The sequence below is a fragment of the Dendrobates tinctorius genome, unplaced genomic scaffold, assembly GCF_039654945.1.
Source record: "Dendrobates tinctorius isolate UK_male_01 unplaced genomic scaffold, ASM3965494v1 ptg000082l, whole genome shotgun sequence".
In the NCBI taxonomy this organism is placed as follows: Eukaryota; Metazoa; Chordata; class Amphibia; order Anura; family Dendrobatidae; genus Dendrobates; species Dendrobates tinctorius.
In genome coordinates, this window is record NW_027361750.1 from 17,538,750 (window position 1) to 17,558,573 (window position 19,824).

Below are 19,824 nucleotides of genomic sequence, written 5' to 3' on the forward strand. Positions count from 1 at the left end.
TACATATTGTGCCTATTAAAGCCTCATTTTCCTTTAGCCCTTTGTTGCCCAGAGTTCTCCATCTCTCTGTGCAGACCTTTTTGTTTTCTGGAGAGCTCCCAGGTTAGCGATGTTTGGAGGGGATTGCAGTCATTGCACACGCAGAGCGCAACGCTGAACCACACAAGATATATTTGTCGTGTCCTCCTTTTCCCTCGGATGCCATATAAACAATATAAACAGTTCGCTTTCGTTAAAAAAAAAAAAAATGATCAGACTAGAAAAATAGCAAAAGAAAAATATACAAAAGCAATAATACTGTATTTGCTTCTATTGTGAATACAAAATATAAAGTGGTGTACACCAGTTCTGATTTGGTTTCCCTAGACACGTCTACGTTTTCTAATTACATCACTGCATCTCATGGATCACTTTTATTAAAAGCATCATTACTACTGTTGGCAGCAATTTACAGTTTATCTTACATGATAGCAGTTTCAAAAAAAAAAAGAAAGAAAAAAAAGGAGAAGAAAAATAAACACAAACATTTACAAAGTCATGTCTGTAAACTTCAAGGCTAGTTTTTAGAGTTGAGGTAATGCTGTTTAGCTTTGTGGCTAAAGTAACAAAGTCCTTTAAATTAAAAATAAAAAGGAAAAAACAAAAAGGTACCTGATTTTACTTTTATGCTTAAACCAGTGCATTATAAAATTCATGAGACGATTTAACTGTAGTTTTGTCCTGTAACGACTTTAGCAGTGTGTGATAAAGAAAAAAAAAAAAAAGAAAAAAAATAATGAATAGGATACTTTTCACATTCAACAGCTGCCTTGTATTGCTGTGCCTCTAGACAGAGACGTCACTACATCATGGAGATTGTCTGAAACGGTTTTGTGTGTGTGGAACCCTCATATACAGTCAAAAAAGGTAAATGATATGTAAGAAATTCGTCTTGACCTTCACAGCAAAAGAAAAATAAAAAAGACAAACGAAAAAAGATAAATAACTTCATAATTCCTTAAGCAGCCTGTCCTTCGAGTTGCACCATTATTCAAAAAAAAAAAAAAAAGTCGCTGCTTTTTTATAATACCAACGGTAAAAAAAATAATAAAAATAAACCGCTGCAGCGCATTATGTAAATTTCCTTTAGAAAAAAAAAAATCTGTCCTCCAAAACAAATTATAAATAATGCACTGCACAATACTTATGACCAAAATACCTTTTTGACACATCCGTGTGACATGACTTGGATTTTTTTTCTTTTTTTTTTTTTTGCTACACTATTTTACAGAACAGCTTATAAAAACTAGTTATGGACATTTACTGTGAGTGTAAACAGTAGGACTACCACTTGAAAAAAAAAAAAAAAATTAGAACACTGTAACTGAGACGATTATTCATCGTCCTTGTCATTTTCATCTCCGGCACTAGGCGAGTCCATTTCTTCTCCATGTGCTGTTTCATCTTCCAAAACGGATGAATCTGCAGTTTTGTCCAGGTTCTCCTCTGCATCACTGGCTTCCTGACTCCCTGCTTCCCCTTTGTCAGTGGCCTTTTCTTCACTAGAGCTTACAGCACTCTGAAGTCCAGCTAGTGATGGGAAGCCAGGCAGTGTCAATCCTCCAAGCCCTGGAGGTAGAAACATGGATGGGTAGAACAGGCCTGGAGCCATGGTGGACAGTAGGAAAGGACTGAAGGCCAGATGATTTGCAGCTAACCCAGCTGTGGTGGTAGTAGCAGCAGCAGCAGCGCCAGAGTCAGTAGCATTAACAGTATCTGTAGTTTTCTCAGTATCTTTGCCGTCCTCATCAGTTTCTGCCGCCTTCTCATCAGACTTGGAAGTGCCATCTTCAGTTTCACCTTGACTGGAAGCAGTAGTAGAATTGCCACTACCAGCTGCTAAGGGGTTATTTAGAAGTCCACCAAGCCCAAACATGTTGGGCAGCCCTGCAATGCCCGGCAGCATCAGAGGCAGCATTGCGGCAGGGTTTTTAGAATCGCCTCCAGCTGCCGCAGCTGTTGCGAGACCTGAAGGGAACCCCATAAGACCAGCGAGTTGGAGAGACTGAAAATTCTGAAGATTCTGAAGACTGGCAAGATCCATTCCAGCAAACAGACTATTCATCAGCAATGGGTTTATTCCAGACGTGGAAGCTGCTGCAGCTGCAGCAGCAGCTGCTGCAGCCGCTTTGGCAATTTCACTTTTTGGCCTTCTACCTCTTCGGCTAGCTCCCTCTTCCCTTACAACAGGTCCAGTCAGAAGTCTGTTGAACATGGATTCTGGTACAAATCCCTATAATAGAAAATACTTGCAATTAGCAACGAAAAACAGAAAGCAAGAAAGACTACATCAACTCTAAACATGAAGGAACACAAAGTCTACTTCCAACTCTTCTACAAGAAGATTGCAAGATATCATGGTTCTGAAAGTTCACAACTCAGCGGCCCATAATAAAAAGCTTGTTATAAACTAGGTTAAAACCATGTACTTACAGACTGCTTAACAATATCTGTCCAGTCTGGAGCTACTGCAAATTCTGGGTTCTCTTCTAACCAGCGAGGAAGATCCCGCATAGGAGGAGCCATTGCACCGCCCATCTGTAATGCACAAGAGCGGAACATACATTATAGCCAATAACAAAACAGGTTTAGCTTTTTACATTTGAACTTGATGGAAATTTGACTTTTTTTCAACCGTATTAAGAAAGAAACAGAGCCCTCATGGGAGTAGTGACGTCCATTGAGCCCCAATCGCTTGAATGGTAATAAAATGTGCAGCATTCAGTACTTACTATAGCTAAGTGTTCCGGTCAAAATACAAACCCCATTTTTATGAGAAAATACCAAGGTTACTTACCGGTAGCCGGTTTTTCCGGAGCCCATGACAGCACACATGAGAGAGGGGATCCGCCCAGTCAGGACAGGAACCCTACTGAAGATAAAAGGGCGGTACCTCTCCCTCGCTTCAGTTGGTTTACAGAGCATGAGCGGCCCCCCGGGTTAGTACACATGGTAAAACTATCACCACATTATATCTAACTAAAAAAACACCCAAACTAAAGTGCACACCAAAGGAGTGAAAAGGGGGGGGAATATACAGGTGCCGTCATGGGCTCTGGAAAAACCGGCTACCGGTAAGTAACCTTGGTGTTTTCCCGTCTCCCATGACGGCACACATGAGAGACTTTTGTAGAATAAGACACCTTAGGGAGGGACCACCGCTTGCAGCACCCTTCTACCAAAGGTTAGGTCAGTAGAGGAAGACAGATCAAGTCGGCAGTGTTTAAAAAAGGTGGAAGGTGAGGACCAAGTAGCGGCTTTACAAATTTGCTCAATCGATACCTCAGCCTTCTCTGCCCAGGAGGTAGCCACGGCTCTGGTGGAGTGAGCCTTGATGCCTTCTGGAACTGGAGCGCCACTTGCGGAGTAGGATAACATAATGGCCTCCCTGATCCATCTGGCAATGGTACTTTTAGCTACCCCGTGCCCCTTTCTACTACCCTGAAAGGCTACAAAAAGGGACTGATCTTTCCTCCACTGACTAGTTATTGACATATATTGTATTATGGCTCTTCTTACATCTAATGTATGGAACTTTTGCTCCCCCGGGTTTCTGGGATTGTTACAGAACGACGGCAAGGAGATCTCCTGAGTCCTATGAAACTTTTGGACTACCTTGGGGAGATAGGTCGGGTCTGGTCTTAGAACCACTCGGTCATCCAAGATCTGTGTATAAGGAGGACATATAGACACAGCTTGTAGGTCGCTGACTCTTCGGGCTGACGTTAAGGCTACCAGTAAGACCGTTTTAAGTGTAAGTAGCTTTGGTGACAGCTCTAGTAGTGGTTCGAAGGGATCTTTGGTTAAAGCCTCCAAAACTAGGTTCAGGTCCCAGGGTGGTATCTTTGGGATAATGACCGGCCTTGACCTGCCACAGGACTTAATGAACCGGGACACCCACCTATTGGCTGCTAAATTGCAGTTATATAGGGCCCCCAAAGCTGAGACTTGAACTTTGAGTGTGTTAGTGGCTAACCCCAGTTGCAGCCCTGACTGTAAGAACTCTAGGATAGGTCCCACTGGAGCTACATCCCCTAAAGGTTCCCCCAGGAAGTCTAGAAACTTTTTCCACGTTCTACCGTAGATTTGGGATGTTATTGGTTTCCTACTTTTCAACAGGGTGGAGACTAACCCTGGAGAGAATCCCTGGCGACTCAGTAGCGCCCTCTCAAATTCCAGGCTGCTAGATGGAAGCCCTTCACCTGAGAGTGGACCACTGGTCCCTGGGAAAGCAGGTCTGGAATCTCTGGTAGTATCCATGGATCTGTCACTGACATGAGCCTCAGAAGGGAGAACCAAGGCCTTTTCGGCCAAAAAGGAGCTATAAGAATTATTCTTGCCCGATCCTCCCTGATTTTGCTGACTACTACTGGGATCATTGTTATCGGGGGAAATGCATAGGCCAGGATGAACTTCCAGGGTATTTGTAGGGCATCTACTGCGAAGGGGTTTTCCCTTGGATTTAGCGAGCAGAACTTCCTGACCTTCCGGTTGTGTGCGGTAGCGAACAGGTCTATTTCTGGTCTGCCCCAGGCCTGAACTATTTGTTGGAAGACTCGGGGGTTTAGGGACCATTCCCCTTGTCTTAGATGCCTGCGACTCAGGAAGTCTGCTTGTATATTTTCTGCCCCCTTTATGTGCAATGCTGTGATGGATAACAGATGTTGTTCTGCTAGCTGGAAGAGTAGATCTGATATTTGCATGAGGCCCCGAGATCTCGTTCCCCCCGATGATTGATGTAGGCTACTACTGCCTGATTGTCCGTCATGACCCAGGTGTGGCGGCCCTGAAGTAAGGGAAGGAAATGTTTCACGGCTTTTTCCACTGCCCATATTTCTTTTACATTTGAATTCTGGTCGCTTTCTAGTGAGGACCAGGTCCCCTGTATTGTATGGGATCTCAGGTGTGCTCCCCACCCTGTGGCACTCGCGTCTGTCGTAATGATGTCCTCGACTGGTTTTTGCCACGGGACACCAGCTGTTAGATTCTTTTCTACAGTCCACCAGAGCAGGGAATCTCTTACAGCCACTCAGAGACATAGTTTGCCTTCTAAATGCCCTTTTAATTGTTTCTGCGCTGACAGGACTTCCCACTGTAGTTGCCTTAAGTGGTACTGCGCCCATGTTACTGCGGGTATACATGATGTCAGTGAGCCTAAAAGGGACATTGCGTTCCTCAGTGTCATATTTGGTCTTTGTATTGCTGTGCGAGCTAGGCCTCTTATCTTGGTCACTTTCCTCTCTGGTAGGAGGCAGCGTTGTTGCTCGGAGTCCAATATCAACCCTAGGAAGGATTGCTCTTTTACTGGGGTTATCCTTGACTTGGGGATGTTTACTATCCATCCTAGTCCTACTAGAGTTGCTATTACTTCCTTCACTTGAAGTGTGCAGTGGGATTCCGACCTCCCTATTACCAGAAAGTCGTCTAAGTATGGGACCATCACTATGTCCCTGGATCGCAGAAAAGACATTACTTCGGCCATCACTTTGGTGAATACCCTGGGGGCTGTAGACAGGCCAAACGGAAGGGCTGCGTATTGGTAGTGTCTCACCTGCCCCTGGATATAGAGCGCTACTCTCAAATATCTCTGATACTCCCGATGGATTGGGATGTGATAGTAGGCATCTTTTAAGTCTATCACTGCCATGAGGCAATGCTGGAACAGGATCTTTGTGGCCGTGTTGATTGACTCCATTTTGAAGGAGCAATTGTCTATCCACTGATTGAGTCTCCTCAGGTTGACAATGGTTCTCCAAGAGCCGTCTGGTTTTTGTATTAAGAGGAGGGGGGAGTAGAACCCCCTTCCTTCTTCTGGCGCTGGGACTTCCTGTAGGACTTGTTTTTTCACTAGTCCCAAGACTTCCGTCTCCAGGGCCAGCTGTTGCTCTTTGGCTTTCCTTCTGGGTGTCATTATGAAGGTATGCCTGGGCGGACGGATGAATTTTATTTTTAAGCCGTCCTTGATTATATTTAGGACCCATGTACTGGGGGAGATATTTGCCCAGGCGGAAAGGAAGAGAGAAAGCCTTCCCCCTACCTCCGGCCCAATGTCATTGGGGAGATTTTTTGGAGGAAGTGGAGGGCCCTTTAAACATATAGCCCGATCCTCTTTTTTCTTTAAAGTCCCAGCTTTTTCTATCTCCCGGGGGACGACCCCTGTTAAATCTCCTCCTCCGAAAGGGCTGCTTCTTAGGTTCTCCCGGAAATCGGGGAAAGCTTTTCTTCCTATCCCCCGCATGCTCCAAAATCTCTTCTAGTTTTTTCCCGAAGAGGAATTGGCCATCGCATGGAATGGAACATAACTTGTGCTTAGAGGGTAAATCTCCGGGACACCCTTTAAGCCACAGGGCTCGTCTTGCCGCATTTGACAGGCTTGCTGCTCTAGCTGTCAATCTTGCGGAGTCTGCAGAGGAATCGGCCAGGAAAGCCGCTGCTCCGTGCACCAATGTTAGATTAGCTAGAATTTCGTCTCTAGGAACTCTATCCTTGATCTGGTCCTTTATTTGTTGCAGCCAGACCATGAGGGCACGAGCGGTACAGGTACCGGCTATTGCTGGCTTCAATCCCCCTGCTGAAGCTTCCCTGATGTGCTTCAGAAACCCATCTGCTTTCTTATCAAGCGGGTCTTTCAACACGCCAGAATCTTCTAATGGTAGGGATACCTTTTTTGAGGATCTGGCTACAGCCCCATCAATTTTTGGGACTTTTTCCCAGGTTTCTGAGTCCTTCTGGTCAAAGGGGTACCTCCTCTTTGATGTGGAAGGTAAGCCCCCTGACCGCTCTGTCTTTTTCCATTCCCTGTCAATTAGCGCTTTTATTTTATCATTTACAGGGAAGGTACGCTTTCGCTTTTCCTCCAGTCCTCCAAACATTACATCCTCTAATGATTTGGGAGTTTTTTCTTCTTTAAGGCCCATTGTAGCTCTAATGGCCTTGACCAGTTTTTCTACGTCCTCCGTTGGGAAACATGGACGGCCGCCTATATCGCTGTCCGAGGAGGATTCTGAGGACTGCGTAGAGGAAGAGGAGGTGGAGGGGGACAAAGATCTATCCCGCCCCTTCTGCTTTGGCGAGGCCTCTGAATCGGAGCTCCTTCTACGGTTTCTTTTCTTTTTAAGGGCTGCCTTTAGGGAACCTTTCACCTCCTGATGTATTAACTCCTTCAGACTAGTCACCAAATCAGGGGTCTCCTCCTGTATAGTCCTGTTAATACAGTCAGCGCAGAGATCTTTCTGCCACTGATCTGCCAGCGGGTTTTTACATAGGGCGCATTCTCTATTTTTGGTTTTGCTGCTGGCCTTCCTCGCCCCCTAGTGATCAAACAGAAAAAATGGAACCCCATTACCATAAGGGTGACATTCACGTAGATCACTCACCACCGCTGTCAATCAGGGGTACCGATCTCGGAGGCTCCTCAGATGCACTCGTGACGTTTCTCCTGGACGTCCCGGAGTCATGCCGATTGCGCTTATGACTGCCGCTCCCACCACTTGAGCGACTGCTCCTGGTATGTTGGTGGCTCGGCCTGGCATCTGGCGAGAGGTCTTGCTGCTGACGCTGCTGCTGTCGCTGCTGCTGACGCTGCTCGTCTTGCCCCACTTCCATTCTGAAGCCTTGGGCATGAGTGCGTCTTCTGTGGTCATCCCCCTTATGTAAGGGGGATCCACTGCACTCTCCGCCTCCTCCGGTTACCCCCATAGCCCCTCCCCCCCTGCCATACCGCCGGGATCTCTCTCCACCGATCGGCGTTCTTCACCATGGGCGCCGCCATCTTGGATTGTCGGCGCCGCCTCCGACGTCACGCGGGCACGCCCCTTCCCCAGCGTGCCCTGCGCGTGACGTCAGAGGAGCGCGACCCGGAAGCGGCCGCTCCCTCAACGCTCCTGAGCTGCTCCAGAGTAGGGAATCACCGGCAGAGGGGGAGAGGGCGGCGCGGCAGCCATGCCAGAGCCCCAGGACCCCCGCCGTGCTGTTCCTGCGCCCGCTCGGACGCTGAGCCCCGGAGGACCCGCGGACGGCGCTTCCTCCATCCCGACGCCCAGCGCTCAGGAGCCCAGCCTGATCTTCTATGCCGGCACGGGAGAGGGGCAGGTAAGTGTGACCTGCTGTCTTCAGCACGGGTCCCTGTCAGGACAGGAAACCCAACTGAAGCGAGGGAGAGGTACCGCCCTTTTATCTTCAGTAGGGTTCCTGTCCTGACTGGGCGGATCCCCTCTCTCGTGTGCCGTCATGGGAGACGGGAAAATTATTCTATTGCTCCGTCAAGAATGAGAGAACATCCTGTGTGGAGCTCTAGTAGACTAATTGTACTTTTTTCAATGGTCATTACCTTCTTTCCATTTCGTTTATTGACTACAGGCACTCGCTCATCTCCCGTTAATGTATTAATATCCAGTTTGTTAGGATTCCGACATCGATGACGTTTTTGCTTAGGCTTTTGAAATGGGGAGAACAACATCTCTGTGCTCTTCTGTTAAAGACATTTAAAAAAATACCATTTTTAGTTAAAAAAACAGTCTATATAAAACGGAAAAAATATGCATATTTAGAGCTTAACGTTATGAAATGAGAATTTATCCTACTTACTGGTACATAACTTGGCATATCAACTGTGTATGTAGGATGCAATTTCAACCATTCAACCAAATCTTTATTTTTGGGCGCATCTTCCCCCACTAGTCTGGTCCCATCCTCCAAGTTAATAACCGGGATCCGGGTTTCTGGCTCCAGCTGCCCGGGAGATGGAATGTTTCTGGCTGGTGGTGTTTCAATATCTTCTTCGTATGCTTTGGTCACGTCAGTATCCTCCTTTAGAAGTCAAAAATTGTTACATTTTATTAAAAAAAAATAATAAAGGGAATACTTACTTTAATAAATTTTGCAATTTTTTTGTAAATGCAATGTTTTTACTGATTAAGAACTTATGTCTTACGCCTTATAAAAAAATCCAAAAACATTTAAGATAATTTATTTTTTTCAAGAAAGCAATAAGATACCCCAGTTGGCCTGTTAACTTTAAGAATAATCTGTAGTATTGTCATGTTCCCTTACCGCAGATAATGAACTCCTCTTGTTGCTCATAAACAAAAGATCGAGACCTTCTACATTTTTCCTCCTTCCCCTTCTTCTCTTCATTGGAGGTTCTCCGTCTATTAACGAACCATTGAGAAGATGCCTGGTTGGTGTGCAAGAAAGACCTGCCTGCAGTCGCTCCATTTGACTTTTGAAGGCATCAGGGACAGGGGTAGATGAATTAGGCAATATAAACTTAGGAGTAAGAGATGCAAAATTTGAGGTAGAACTTGTTGCCTCCCTTGAGGCATTTGATAAATCCACAACACTTTCTTGTCCATTTTCTGCCCCCACTTGAGATCCGCGCAGTTGAGCCACCATCTCCATAAGGTTTCTCCTTTTGGCAGCCCTTTCTGCTTCAACCTCAACTTTTCTTCTCCTCCGCCTGCGCTGACGTGGCACAGACAGGGTCAATGCAGCATCCTGGAAACAGACAGAGGACGGTTACGATTACAAAAAAAAAAAGAAAAAAAAAAACCTTACAGGAGAGAATATTCAGAAATTAAAACCATACTGTAGGATTATGAAATATGATGGTCCATGTAGATATGAAGATAGGAACACTTACAGAAGCTTTTATGACCTCCCATTCTATATATAAAAAAGCACAATCTGTCAATCTACAGAACACGTTTCCAGTACACCAGAGTCCAGTAATGGCGGCTTTACACCACTTCGTTGGTTATTTGATATGGTGCTTGGAGATGTAATGCTTGCATGCCGCTGCTCACTCATGAAAATCTGTGACATGAAGCTCCCGGTATGTAGTTTTTGTTGACGCCAGAGGAAGTTTTTATCCTGCACTTATGGAGTCAGCAGAGCTTGGGTGACATTCATCCACTGTACACCTCAGCAATCCTGCTCTGTAACATTGCGTGGTCTGACTCTTTGTGACCAAGTTTGTGTGGTTCCTAAACCCATCCATATTTCAATATTATCACTCACAGGCATCTGAATTGCAATGGTGGCATATTATTAGGACCACGCTGGTATCAGTGGACTCTTTAGAAGCACCTATATTTCCGCAAATGTATGTTAAGGTAGATGGCATGACTAGAGTATGGATTCAATGATTAACAGGTGTGTCCTAATCGCTTTGTCCACATAGTAAGTATACGTCATGGCCACAAAACATGCACAAAGAGCACTAGGAATAGAATACCTTTTGTTTTTCGTCATAAAAATTGTAATGTTCCAGGAAAAAAACAAAAATGCAGACCATGCACTAATCGCCAGCGAGCAGAACTTGCCTGAGACAGTTGTGGTGAAGCACTGATATCTTCACTTCCACTGAAGTTGCCCTGGGCCACCATGGAGAGCTCAGCGAAGCTTCTCTTCTGCAGCGGGCTGTCCACGGTAGTTGGTGTATAGCCGGGGATGAGCCCCGGGAACTCAAACATCTGCCGCCTATTTACTGGCCACTTTCCTTTCAGTACAGTCTCACAGATGTGGTCTAATCGATTGATCATCACACGATCCTGCATTATACCAAGAAAAGCAAATATGACATAAATTAAAATAAGTTGCACTCGCTCTTTTCTGTTTTTACAATAAAGCCATTCCTGACAATTTCTCAGAAAAGCTTTTTTTTACTACTTTTTTTTGTTACCATTCTTTTAACCCGTGTGAATTTAAGAAGCCCTTTTAACCTTGTGTATTCTGGAGACAAAAGAAAAGTTACTGTGGGGGGTAAAATCGTAGGCAGTGTCTGCATATACGCCGAACTCCTACTGTTTGAGGCTGTAGAGCATTGTTTCTTAGAATCATCAGCTGTTGAGCAAAGAAAGAAACATCTGCTTCCAGTATCTAGCACTCGCTGGCGTTCTTCAGAGCACGCCGGCCTTCTTTTCTGAGTGGATACTCATTAGCGTCAATACTAATAAAGTTCAGCATTAGAAAACCTTCCCCAGAATCCTCGAAAACTTACCGCAACTTGCTCTGCAACACAGACCTCAATTTAGAAATGAAAAAAATCTTTTATTTTGAACCCCCACCTCCCAAATGTCTAAGTGGCTTCACACGAAAATGCATACACATAAGCAACAGTCACTGTTCTGGGCCCATTATCATGTCTCCATAGTATTTTTTTTTTTTTTTAAGCAATTTAAGCAAAACCTCCCAAAACAGAGACACTGCTTAAAGACCACAACCAGAGCACAACAGCTGCTGCAAACCGCCTCCTTTCCACAGGAATAAGCCTATTAGTGTCTTGTTTTTATAACCAGATGGCAATGTCATGGTGATTAGGAAGCTTTTTTGCCTTATTATAATCTAAAACATACAGCGAGCACATCACAGCCATTTACTACAGAGTATATTGCATACTCCAAACCGCCACATACCTTAGGCCAAAAAGAAAAGGAAAATGTCCTCTCGCGAAGCATATGAAGTCCAGACTGATCGCAGTCTTCCAAGTAAAAAGCATCGCGAGTTTCGTCCCTTGCTGTACTCAAGGATGCGTTGCTTTCTTCATCAAAGTTTTTATCTTGAGACGTTATACCAGCTGAAACAATAACAAATTAATATAGAGGGAAAAATTATATATATGCAAAATAGGAGCCCAGAAGAGGCCACACAACCATCAGTCTAAAATGTAGGAGTGTCCGTCTCCAATCGGCGCACAAGCCCAAAAACGATGCATGTCACAGCACACGTTTGCTCTATCTGCACCATTATGGTTTATGGCCCAGTCAGCGCATAAGGCCGAATCCCTTTTTCCCGATGCGGCCACTGAACACAGTGTGAAAGCACCCTAATCTGGGTACCCTATAGTGGCTATAGACCGGATATAGTGGATATGCCCCCAAAATGGCTAAATTCTACAATAAAGTGTTAACACTTTACAATACAGTCAATTTACACTTAAAATGGACTGAGCTGCCATACTACACAATCTGTAGACAAATTAAAGGGAATGTCTCCTTTCAAAAAAATCTTGATCCCTGGTTTCGGCTTGCTATTAAAAGAAATTAAACTACACTTTCTCTGGGTTCAGTGTCGAGTCCCCGCGACTGGTCCTGGTGCCTGGTATTCTCTACAGCACTATCAAAGCAGTCAGTGAGCTCAGCGGCCCTGCCCTTGAGACGGAAGCTCCCACAGAGAGCCGTTAAGATCTCTGATTGACTGCCACATTGTCGACACAACGTCAGTGCTGCAGCCAATACAAGACACCCAGGTCAGTGGTGGAAACACAGCTGTGTACCCAGCATCAGTGAGTTAAGCATGCCAGTGGTGTTTTTTTTGTTTTTTTCTTTAAAGAAAGTTACCATATTTTTCTAATCATGGCCAATCCAGTCAGTCTGCTTTTCCAATACTGCATTTTTTTTAATTTAAAATAAAGGGAGAGTCATGCAAGTTTAATTTTATAGTCCTTTACAAAAGGACTTTAAGAAGAGTCTTCAAGAAATTAAAGAGCAGGTCAACCCAAGAAATTTATTAGGAACTCTAATTCCTGCCTCTTTTTATTACTGGAAATGGCAAGCTGATGTATCACTTCAGCTAAAAAAGCAAGTGGATAAAAACTGCTGAAGTATCATGGGGTCAATGTAGCTTGCAAAAGGACAGTATATCAGAAAGAGAAAAATGATGAAACTTGAGATGTACCTTCAGCTTGAGAGGATTCCTCTGACTTGTCATCGTCATCATCCAATTTTTCGTCGTCTTCTTCAGAGCCCTTCTCAGAATTGGATTTTGGATCCACATCTGGTATCAAATCTCCGACCTTAATTTCATCTTTAACGGGGACAAGTTCAGGTTCATTTTCCTGCTTGACAGGCTTCTCATCAGACTCCACTGGCTCCTCTTCTTTAACCTCAGCTTCTTCTTTTACTTCAGCATCTTCAGTCTTTTCAGACTTTACCTCCTCCAACTCTCCAGCTTTCTCATCCCGCACTGGAGTGGAGGGCATTATGGGTGGTGTATCACTATAACTAGACCCAGGTGGTAAAAGGATGGGCATGTTGGGATGTGCATTGCCTCTGTTTTGAGCAAAATTCCTATGTGCCTCCAGAAAAGAGAGCTCTGGATCATTGAGGATATGATAGTCCGTCCTACTAACGCCATGCTTTGCCGCACCAATCAGCAAGTCTCTGTCATTTTTGCCACATTCCCACCACTCTGGTAAGTCAAGGCTTGGCTGACATAACTTAAGCCGTTCATTCAACTGGGGGTGATGAAGAACTTGTTCCCTTATTTTGCGCAGAAGTTCAATGCGGTACAGTGTTCTAGAAGCGCGTTCCTCAGTTATAGGCTCAATCATCATAGAAATATCACAAAAATCTGTTAACAGAAACAGACAAAATTTGTAGAAAAAAAAACAAACAAAAGACTGAAGATCGTTAGGTAAAGCTGTGAAACGTCACCGTTCCCACAGTTACAACGATGTTACATACCATCTTCAGGCTTACTGGACATGCGACACACTCGTCTGCACATTGCTACAAAGCAGTTGAAATACTTCTCCAAACTCTCATCAGATTTCTTATCTAAGCGGGCAAAGGCTCTAAACTGGTTCCAGTCAAACTTCTGCTTAGCTGTGTCAACAATCACTCCAAAAGTAGACACTACTCTATAGAAGTCAGCCTCTTCCCGTCTTGTCCACCTTCACAAAATATAAGCTGTGTTAGTATTCATCCGTTGGCATGGAAACTAAAACAAGATCTACAAAAGTGTAAAGACTCACTTTTGCCTTCGCTCGGTGATAATTGCTTCCCTCTCTGCTTCTAGGGCCCTTACTTCTTCCCGAGGCCGTCTCCTTCTGCGATCCGTCTTCATTTGTGCTTCTTGCCTCATTTGTTGTCGCTTGTAGCTGCGTTGATAGGCAGTGATGAGCCGCCGGAGGCGAGTAGTGAGAGCGGAGGTATGGGGCCAGTATAGTTTGCCCTCTGCACTGTCTTCACCACTCTTTTCTGCAAGATGAACAGGTTGCATTAACCTTTACGGTTTCTACAGTTATTGAGTCACTTTTAGCCCCAATGCATTCAAACATGTTGAGCCTATTAAGGCGCATTTGGACTATCAGATCAACTTCAGACTACATGAATCATTCATAGCTGCATCACATATATGAATGTAGACATAGCGCTAAAAAACACTAATTCAATTATAGAAACTTTAAACTAAAAGAATAGCACTATAGTGAATGAATAGAGTATGAAGTTCAATCTCACATATGCAACTAGTAAGGATGTAACAACTAGCATGGATATTGATCACCTAGGCCTGCAACAGAGACAAGACGGCATCTTTTATGTCTAGCAAAGAGAAGGTCTAATCATAATTACAGATTCTTTACTGTAAGAGCAGTGAGACGATGGAAATGTCTGCCATATGATGTAATGGTTGATTCACTACAAAAATTCACGAAGGCCTGTCTTGAAAAATATAATATTACAAGTTATGGGTACTAAATAATGTGATGGGGTGTTGATCCAGGGAGCTAGACTGATAGCTGTGTTGAATTGGGAAGGAATTTTTTCCATAATATGGGGCTTTTAGTGTCTGTCCCATGGGGTTTTTGCCTTCTTCTGGATCAACATGTTAGGTTATAGGTTGATCTCGATGGACATACATCTATCATCAACCTTAAAAAATAGGAAACTTTGAACAGGCATGACACCACTACAAAATGGGAATTTCCTACCTTGCATGTCCACGTCCATGCATTCTTCCTTATCCTCTAAGGGAGAGTTGGCAAACTCCTAAAAACGAAAACAAAAAAAGCATTGTTATGATTGCTTTTACAGAGAGTCTGCTCGTAACTTTCTGCCTTTTTAAGTTGTCAAAATATTTTACAATTGTGTTCCAAAAAAATTCCATGTGTCGAGAAGTAACGATCTCTACTTACATCAATGTCATCTTTAAACTGAAGCCTTGTAGGCTTGTATTCTGGATCTTCATCCTCTCGGTCAAAGTCTCCACTGTCAAAGAAAGAAAATAAAACAAGTGTCACCACCAAATACATCATTTACATTTAGAGCAATATTGCTTAAACTGTAACATACCCGTCTCCACCATCTGCCAGCATATCTGTCCCCCTCTGTTCCGCAGCAATCGCCTTAGCGTCAGGCATTCCTACTCTTTCTAGGAAGCAAAGAGTCGAGTCGGCCCGCATGGAATTGTACTTCTCGTACCCTACACAGGTATAATTGTATAGACTTCAGGTCACATAATGGAAAAATTAAAGTATGAAAAAGCCTCAGACTTCATCGGATGTATAGCAGGCCGAAGGATTATGCCTTTTTATACAAATGCTCTACACCTGATCTTAACTGCGGTTTAGCCATTACCTCTAGCTTATAGTAACACAAAGAAAGGAAAAAGGAATAAGTAGCCATCAATTACAGGAAGAACATGGTCTATATATTTGATTTTCATCTACAACAGGAAGAGAACAGTAGGATAATGATTTATTTTGCATTGTCTACTTCACAAGGCCCACCCTTTATTCTAATCCATTGTTTGCCTTCGTTCAGCCAAGCTCCGGCCTTCATTTTCAACTGCTCTTCTTCCCTCCCCACTCACTCAGCTAACGTGGGTTATATGAAAGGCCATCAAACCTGTCTTATTAGGTTTCATGTGATGTATGTCAGAAAGACGACACTGTTCTCTCTACGGTTTTAACACACTTGCTTTCCTTTTTTCTAACCGGCTGAAGTGACTAGATAGCAAATGGCAGATCCCAACAGTGCACGGCAGGAGAATGATTTTAGATCTGACTAGCCTCAGCTGAGGCCCCCCATTTATGAGAGGAGCACGAGGCGGCCGTACATAGGCAGAACAGCACAATTCAATTAGGATTTGTACTACAACACACTTCTCCTAACTGCTGTAGAGCCTGGAGCCAAACTGTAATCATGAAAGGTTTTATAAGCCATCATTCTCCCCTTTAGTCAGGCCATGCTGCTGAGAATACGCCTGCGACCTCCAGAGAATTGGGATTATAATCAGGAATCGCTCACTGTATATATCATGCCAGCTCTGCATCCCCGAGCCTTTCAAACTTAACAAGGCTGCATCCCACTCAAGGGAGCTGGGAGTTCTCGGCGCTGACATTTGTGAAATATTGCTTGGAACAAAGCCCAGGAGGCACTTGTACAGATTAATAGCAGAGGTTAAGCCCACCATCCACTTTGACACTGGTTGGCAAAGTTAGCAAGAAAAGCAGTGCTAGAAGCTAAGTTTATGGAGATGTATAGCGCCGCTCGGCCATTATTACTACAAATATGGATTTACTTTATTTATACATGAGTTAAATATTTTCATTCCCCGCCCACATCTCTTGGACGTTGCACAAAAAAAAAGTGGAGTATTTTTCAGAGCTTCCACTATCTCTACGGAAAATGTGATAAAGTCAATGGAGAGTAACAGGCTGTCACGTTCACTGCTTTTACACCAGGCCTATTTTTTTTTTTCCTACAGAGAGGAAGTGAGATTCTCCCTAGAAATAGTTACTAGTACTTCTTGAAATGTGTATGTTCAAAGAGATCAAGATCCAACTTGTCCATCATTCAGTTATAGAGACCCGTAAGCCAGGGACTGAGCCAATGGAAGCGTAAACCAGGACATACCATGCTTGAAGACGCCAATTAAAAGGGACTTATCAGCTTCATTGTCCCACCAGTCTGTAGGAACTTCTGCATGGAACGGCTCTGGTATCCACACATCTACTTCACTGTAAAAGACACATAAGACCTCAATTTCAACAATGGCAATAGTTAAACACAGCAAAAAAGGTCAAATCAAAATTAGGCGCAAAGTGCTGTACAGTTTAGTAGGGAAAAAAGCAATGCAAATAAATGGACTAGTGAGGGGGGTATAGGTTGGTGACAGCACGGTGGCTCAGTGGTTAGCGCGGCGTCTTTGCAGCGCTGGCGCTCAAATCCCACCAAGGACTACAACTGTAAAGAGTTTGTATGTTCTTTCTGTGTTTGCGTGGGTTTCCTCCAGGTTCTTCAGTGTCCTCCCACATTCCAAAGACATACTGATAGGGAATGTAGATTGTGAACCCCAATGGGGACAGTGATGATGTCTGTAAAGCGCTGTGGAATTAATGGTGCTATATAAAAAAAAAAAAAAAATTATAAAATTATAATAAAAAAGGAAAAGGTTAAGTCAATTTTAGGAGTGAAGTGTAAAAAGTTTAGTAAGGAAAAAAATGGTGCAACATTTAAGCAGATGGGCTAGTGGAGGGGAATAAGAAAAAGCCACTAAAGTAAACATTGGTGAGGGTGTTGCCAGTGTGCCGCCCATATTTCCGCCAATCTGCACAGATTCAGATCTATCCAATGGCTACACCAGTTTTTCTAAATGAGAGCGTTACTCATTTCCGATTTTGAGTGCAGGATCCAACTATGACCCTCTCTAGTTTTCTACTTGTGACAAGCCCATTTCTCCATTTGTGGCAAAAAAACACTTGTATTTCACTGCACCAATTTGCAGGCAAAAGAGGACCCAGCTGCCAAAGGGTTAACAAAAAAAAAACGGAGAAGAGGAAAAAGGAATGGGGGAGGCGTAGGAGCATAATTAGTAACAGCAGGTACAGACCTTGCTCTTCTGTGACAAGGACAAGCCGAACATTCACTAACCTTGAGTCAGCACCCTCTACGATTCTGTCAGCTTGGTCCCCTATCACTTCTTGCCTGAGATAGTACAGCATGCGGACACGCAGCAGGACCCTGGAGAGGAAGACAGGAGAGGGGGTGAGGGGAGAAATTCTTAACTTCAGAATTGTTTGCCAACAGTGGCTTTTGGCAGCTGCTGCTGTTCATCCATCATCCTGCCAAGGCTGATTAGCCATGCTGTATGGTAGGCTTGAAGCGTGACAGATGGTGGCATATAATCACCTCTGTGTGGTGCTTTCTGCTGGCTTCCAACGGGCCTGCCTGGCAACCGCTCACGCTGCACAGGGAGGGAGCAGGCTGGGCCCAGCCCAGGCGCATTGCATTTAGTCCTACCTAGTGCAGCTTGTGAAGTTCAGACACGTACTGCACCGCTGCCTCTGAAGTACTGGAGCAAGTTTGTAAACAACTGAGCAGATGGCTTTCAGTAACTGTTCTGCTTCATTATCTCATAAAATTTCCTCAGCTGCTGCCTTAATACCATTTTTGGAAGCACATCAGAAGTTGCAAGGATAAACGAGATCTATAATCTGTTTTTTTTTTTTTTCCTCCTGTGTTTTTTTTAAACCACTGAACAATAAACCCTCACAATGGGATGGTGGGTTTTTCAGATTATATAACCATTTGTTTTCTGTAAGAAAGCCAGTTTTATAGCGCTATAACCACTTGCAGCCCGTTCCTTGCAGGAAGTCCGCACAGCCTGCCAAGGTTTAACTATATGCCGCACAGAGGAAACGTCAATGTCACTTTGCAGGTGAACTTGAGGTGTTGTTTCTAGCAAAGCCGCTCAAGTCTAAAACTTCATTAAGTGTGCCCTTGTCAGACGTCAGATGAAGTTCATGGGGGGCGTAAATAAATGCAAGGCGAGAGCAGGGGTGAGATCAGCAACGTCAGCAGTTCAGGGCACCACAAACGCAAAGTTTTAGATCGTGGCGCAAATTAGAGAGGAGCAAATTGAAGTGGAATTTAATGTTCCTCAAATTTTACATGTTACCGCATTCTCCCGAATACAATATTTTGGAAATTTGCTGTGTGCAAATTCAGAAAAACGATGGCCAGCTGTGGCAAACTGTTAATACTCACATCACCACCCACGCAGCCTGCCAGGTACGCAGGCTTGACATGGCCTCGGACATCTTTGTGTGCCAAGCCGTCGCAGTAAACATTGCCCGAGTGACAGCACAACGAAGTGACGTCAGTCGGAGGTCTTATCAAGCCGAAAGGTAAAAGAAGATGTGCAGAGGATCGGACAGCAGACTACGCAGACGGTGGGATCAATTTTTTATCTTTACGTGACACATTTAATTATACTCTAGGGCCTAGAACGAACCCATAGCATAATAAGGAACATTTATTTCCCAAAGAATAACTTTACGGCAAATCAAGTTTCCCAGTAAAATCTGCAAAATTTGTTGAATTCGAATTTAGGCTAATCTGCTTGTCTTTAGTGAAAATAAAATTAAAAAATTTAAAAAAAAATTTGTTTTGGGGTTTACTGTGCAAACATATCCGACTTGCGAACCCAAGATTCTTCTTTGAAAAAAAAAACACACAAAGAAAAACAAACAACTTGAAGCATTATAAAACCGGAATAACGCCCTGCTACACATGGTAATCACAGTTATTGGGACTCTACAGCTTGGAGTCTGGTGCTTGATGGCTACATAATAGCTAGATTCATTATTTCAGAGACTAGCGGTTAGCCAGATGTTGAGGCGATTCTGCTTGAATGCAGGTCTGTGGGTTATGGCTGACTCATTTATCTATGCTGGCTCACTAGGTGGTATGGCGCAGCAGAAGCCATTCGTGGGTCTTCAGCTGAAACGTCATCTCTCGGCAGGTGGCAGTCCTTTGGACAATACTTGTTAAAGTTAATGAGGTGATGGACGCCCTTGCTGCAGTACTTAATAAGTCTCAAAATAAGCGTAAAAATGTCACCTACACAACCTGCTACAGGTTAGAGCCGTGGGACGTGCAGGCGCTGAAGTTTTACTCTCAGAAATGTAATTTACTTCGGCCACCAGTCCTTCAGATACAGACACTTTCAGCAAATGCAATGCAGCAAGTCACAGTGACACAAAATTGCATATTGGAA

General features: G+C 44.0%; 1 protein-coding gene across 2 annotated transcripts in view; it reads right to left on the reverse strand.

Annotated features, from left to right (window-relative positions):
* Positions 1 to 279: 279 nt before the first annotated feature.
* Positions 280 to 19,824, reverse strand: part of CHD7 (chromodomain helicase DNA binding protein 7) — a 206,157-nt gene continuing 186,612 nt past the window's right edge. For both annotated transcript variants that reach the window (XM_073583948.1, XM_073583947.1), the window contains 15 exons: positions 17,697 to 17,786; positions 16,680 to 16,783; positions 15,114 to 15,243; positions 14,957 to 15,029; positions 14,753 to 14,810; positions 13,793 to 14,018; positions 13,503 to 13,711; positions 12,715 to 13,389; positions 11,454 to 11,614; positions 10,362 to 10,589; positions 9,091 to 9,534; positions 8,626 to 8,847; positions 8,369 to 8,509; positions 2,473 to 2,577; positions 280 to 2,272 (listed from right to left, as the gene is read on the reverse strand). In XM_073583948.1, the coding sequence (XP_073440049.1) occupies positions 1,373 to 2,272; positions 2,473 to 2,577; positions 8,369 to 8,509; positions 8,626 to 8,847; positions 9,091 to 9,534; positions 10,362 to 10,589; positions 11,454 to 11,614; positions 12,715 to 13,389; positions 13,503 to 13,711; positions 13,793 to 14,018; positions 14,753 to 14,810; positions 14,957 to 15,029; positions 15,114 to 15,243; positions 16,680 to 16,783; positions 17,697 to 17,786 (3,766 nt within the window). In that variant the 3' untranslated portion in view covers positions 280 to 1,372. The remainder of the gene's footprint in view (positions 2,273 to 2,472; positions 2,578 to 8,368; positions 8,510 to 8,625; positions 8,848 to 9,090; positions 9,535 to 10,361; positions 10,590 to 11,453; positions 11,615 to 12,714; positions 13,390 to 13,502; positions 13,712 to 13,792; positions 14,019 to 14,752; positions 14,811 to 14,956; positions 15,030 to 15,113; positions 15,244 to 16,679; positions 16,784 to 17,696; positions 17,787 to 19,824) is intronic.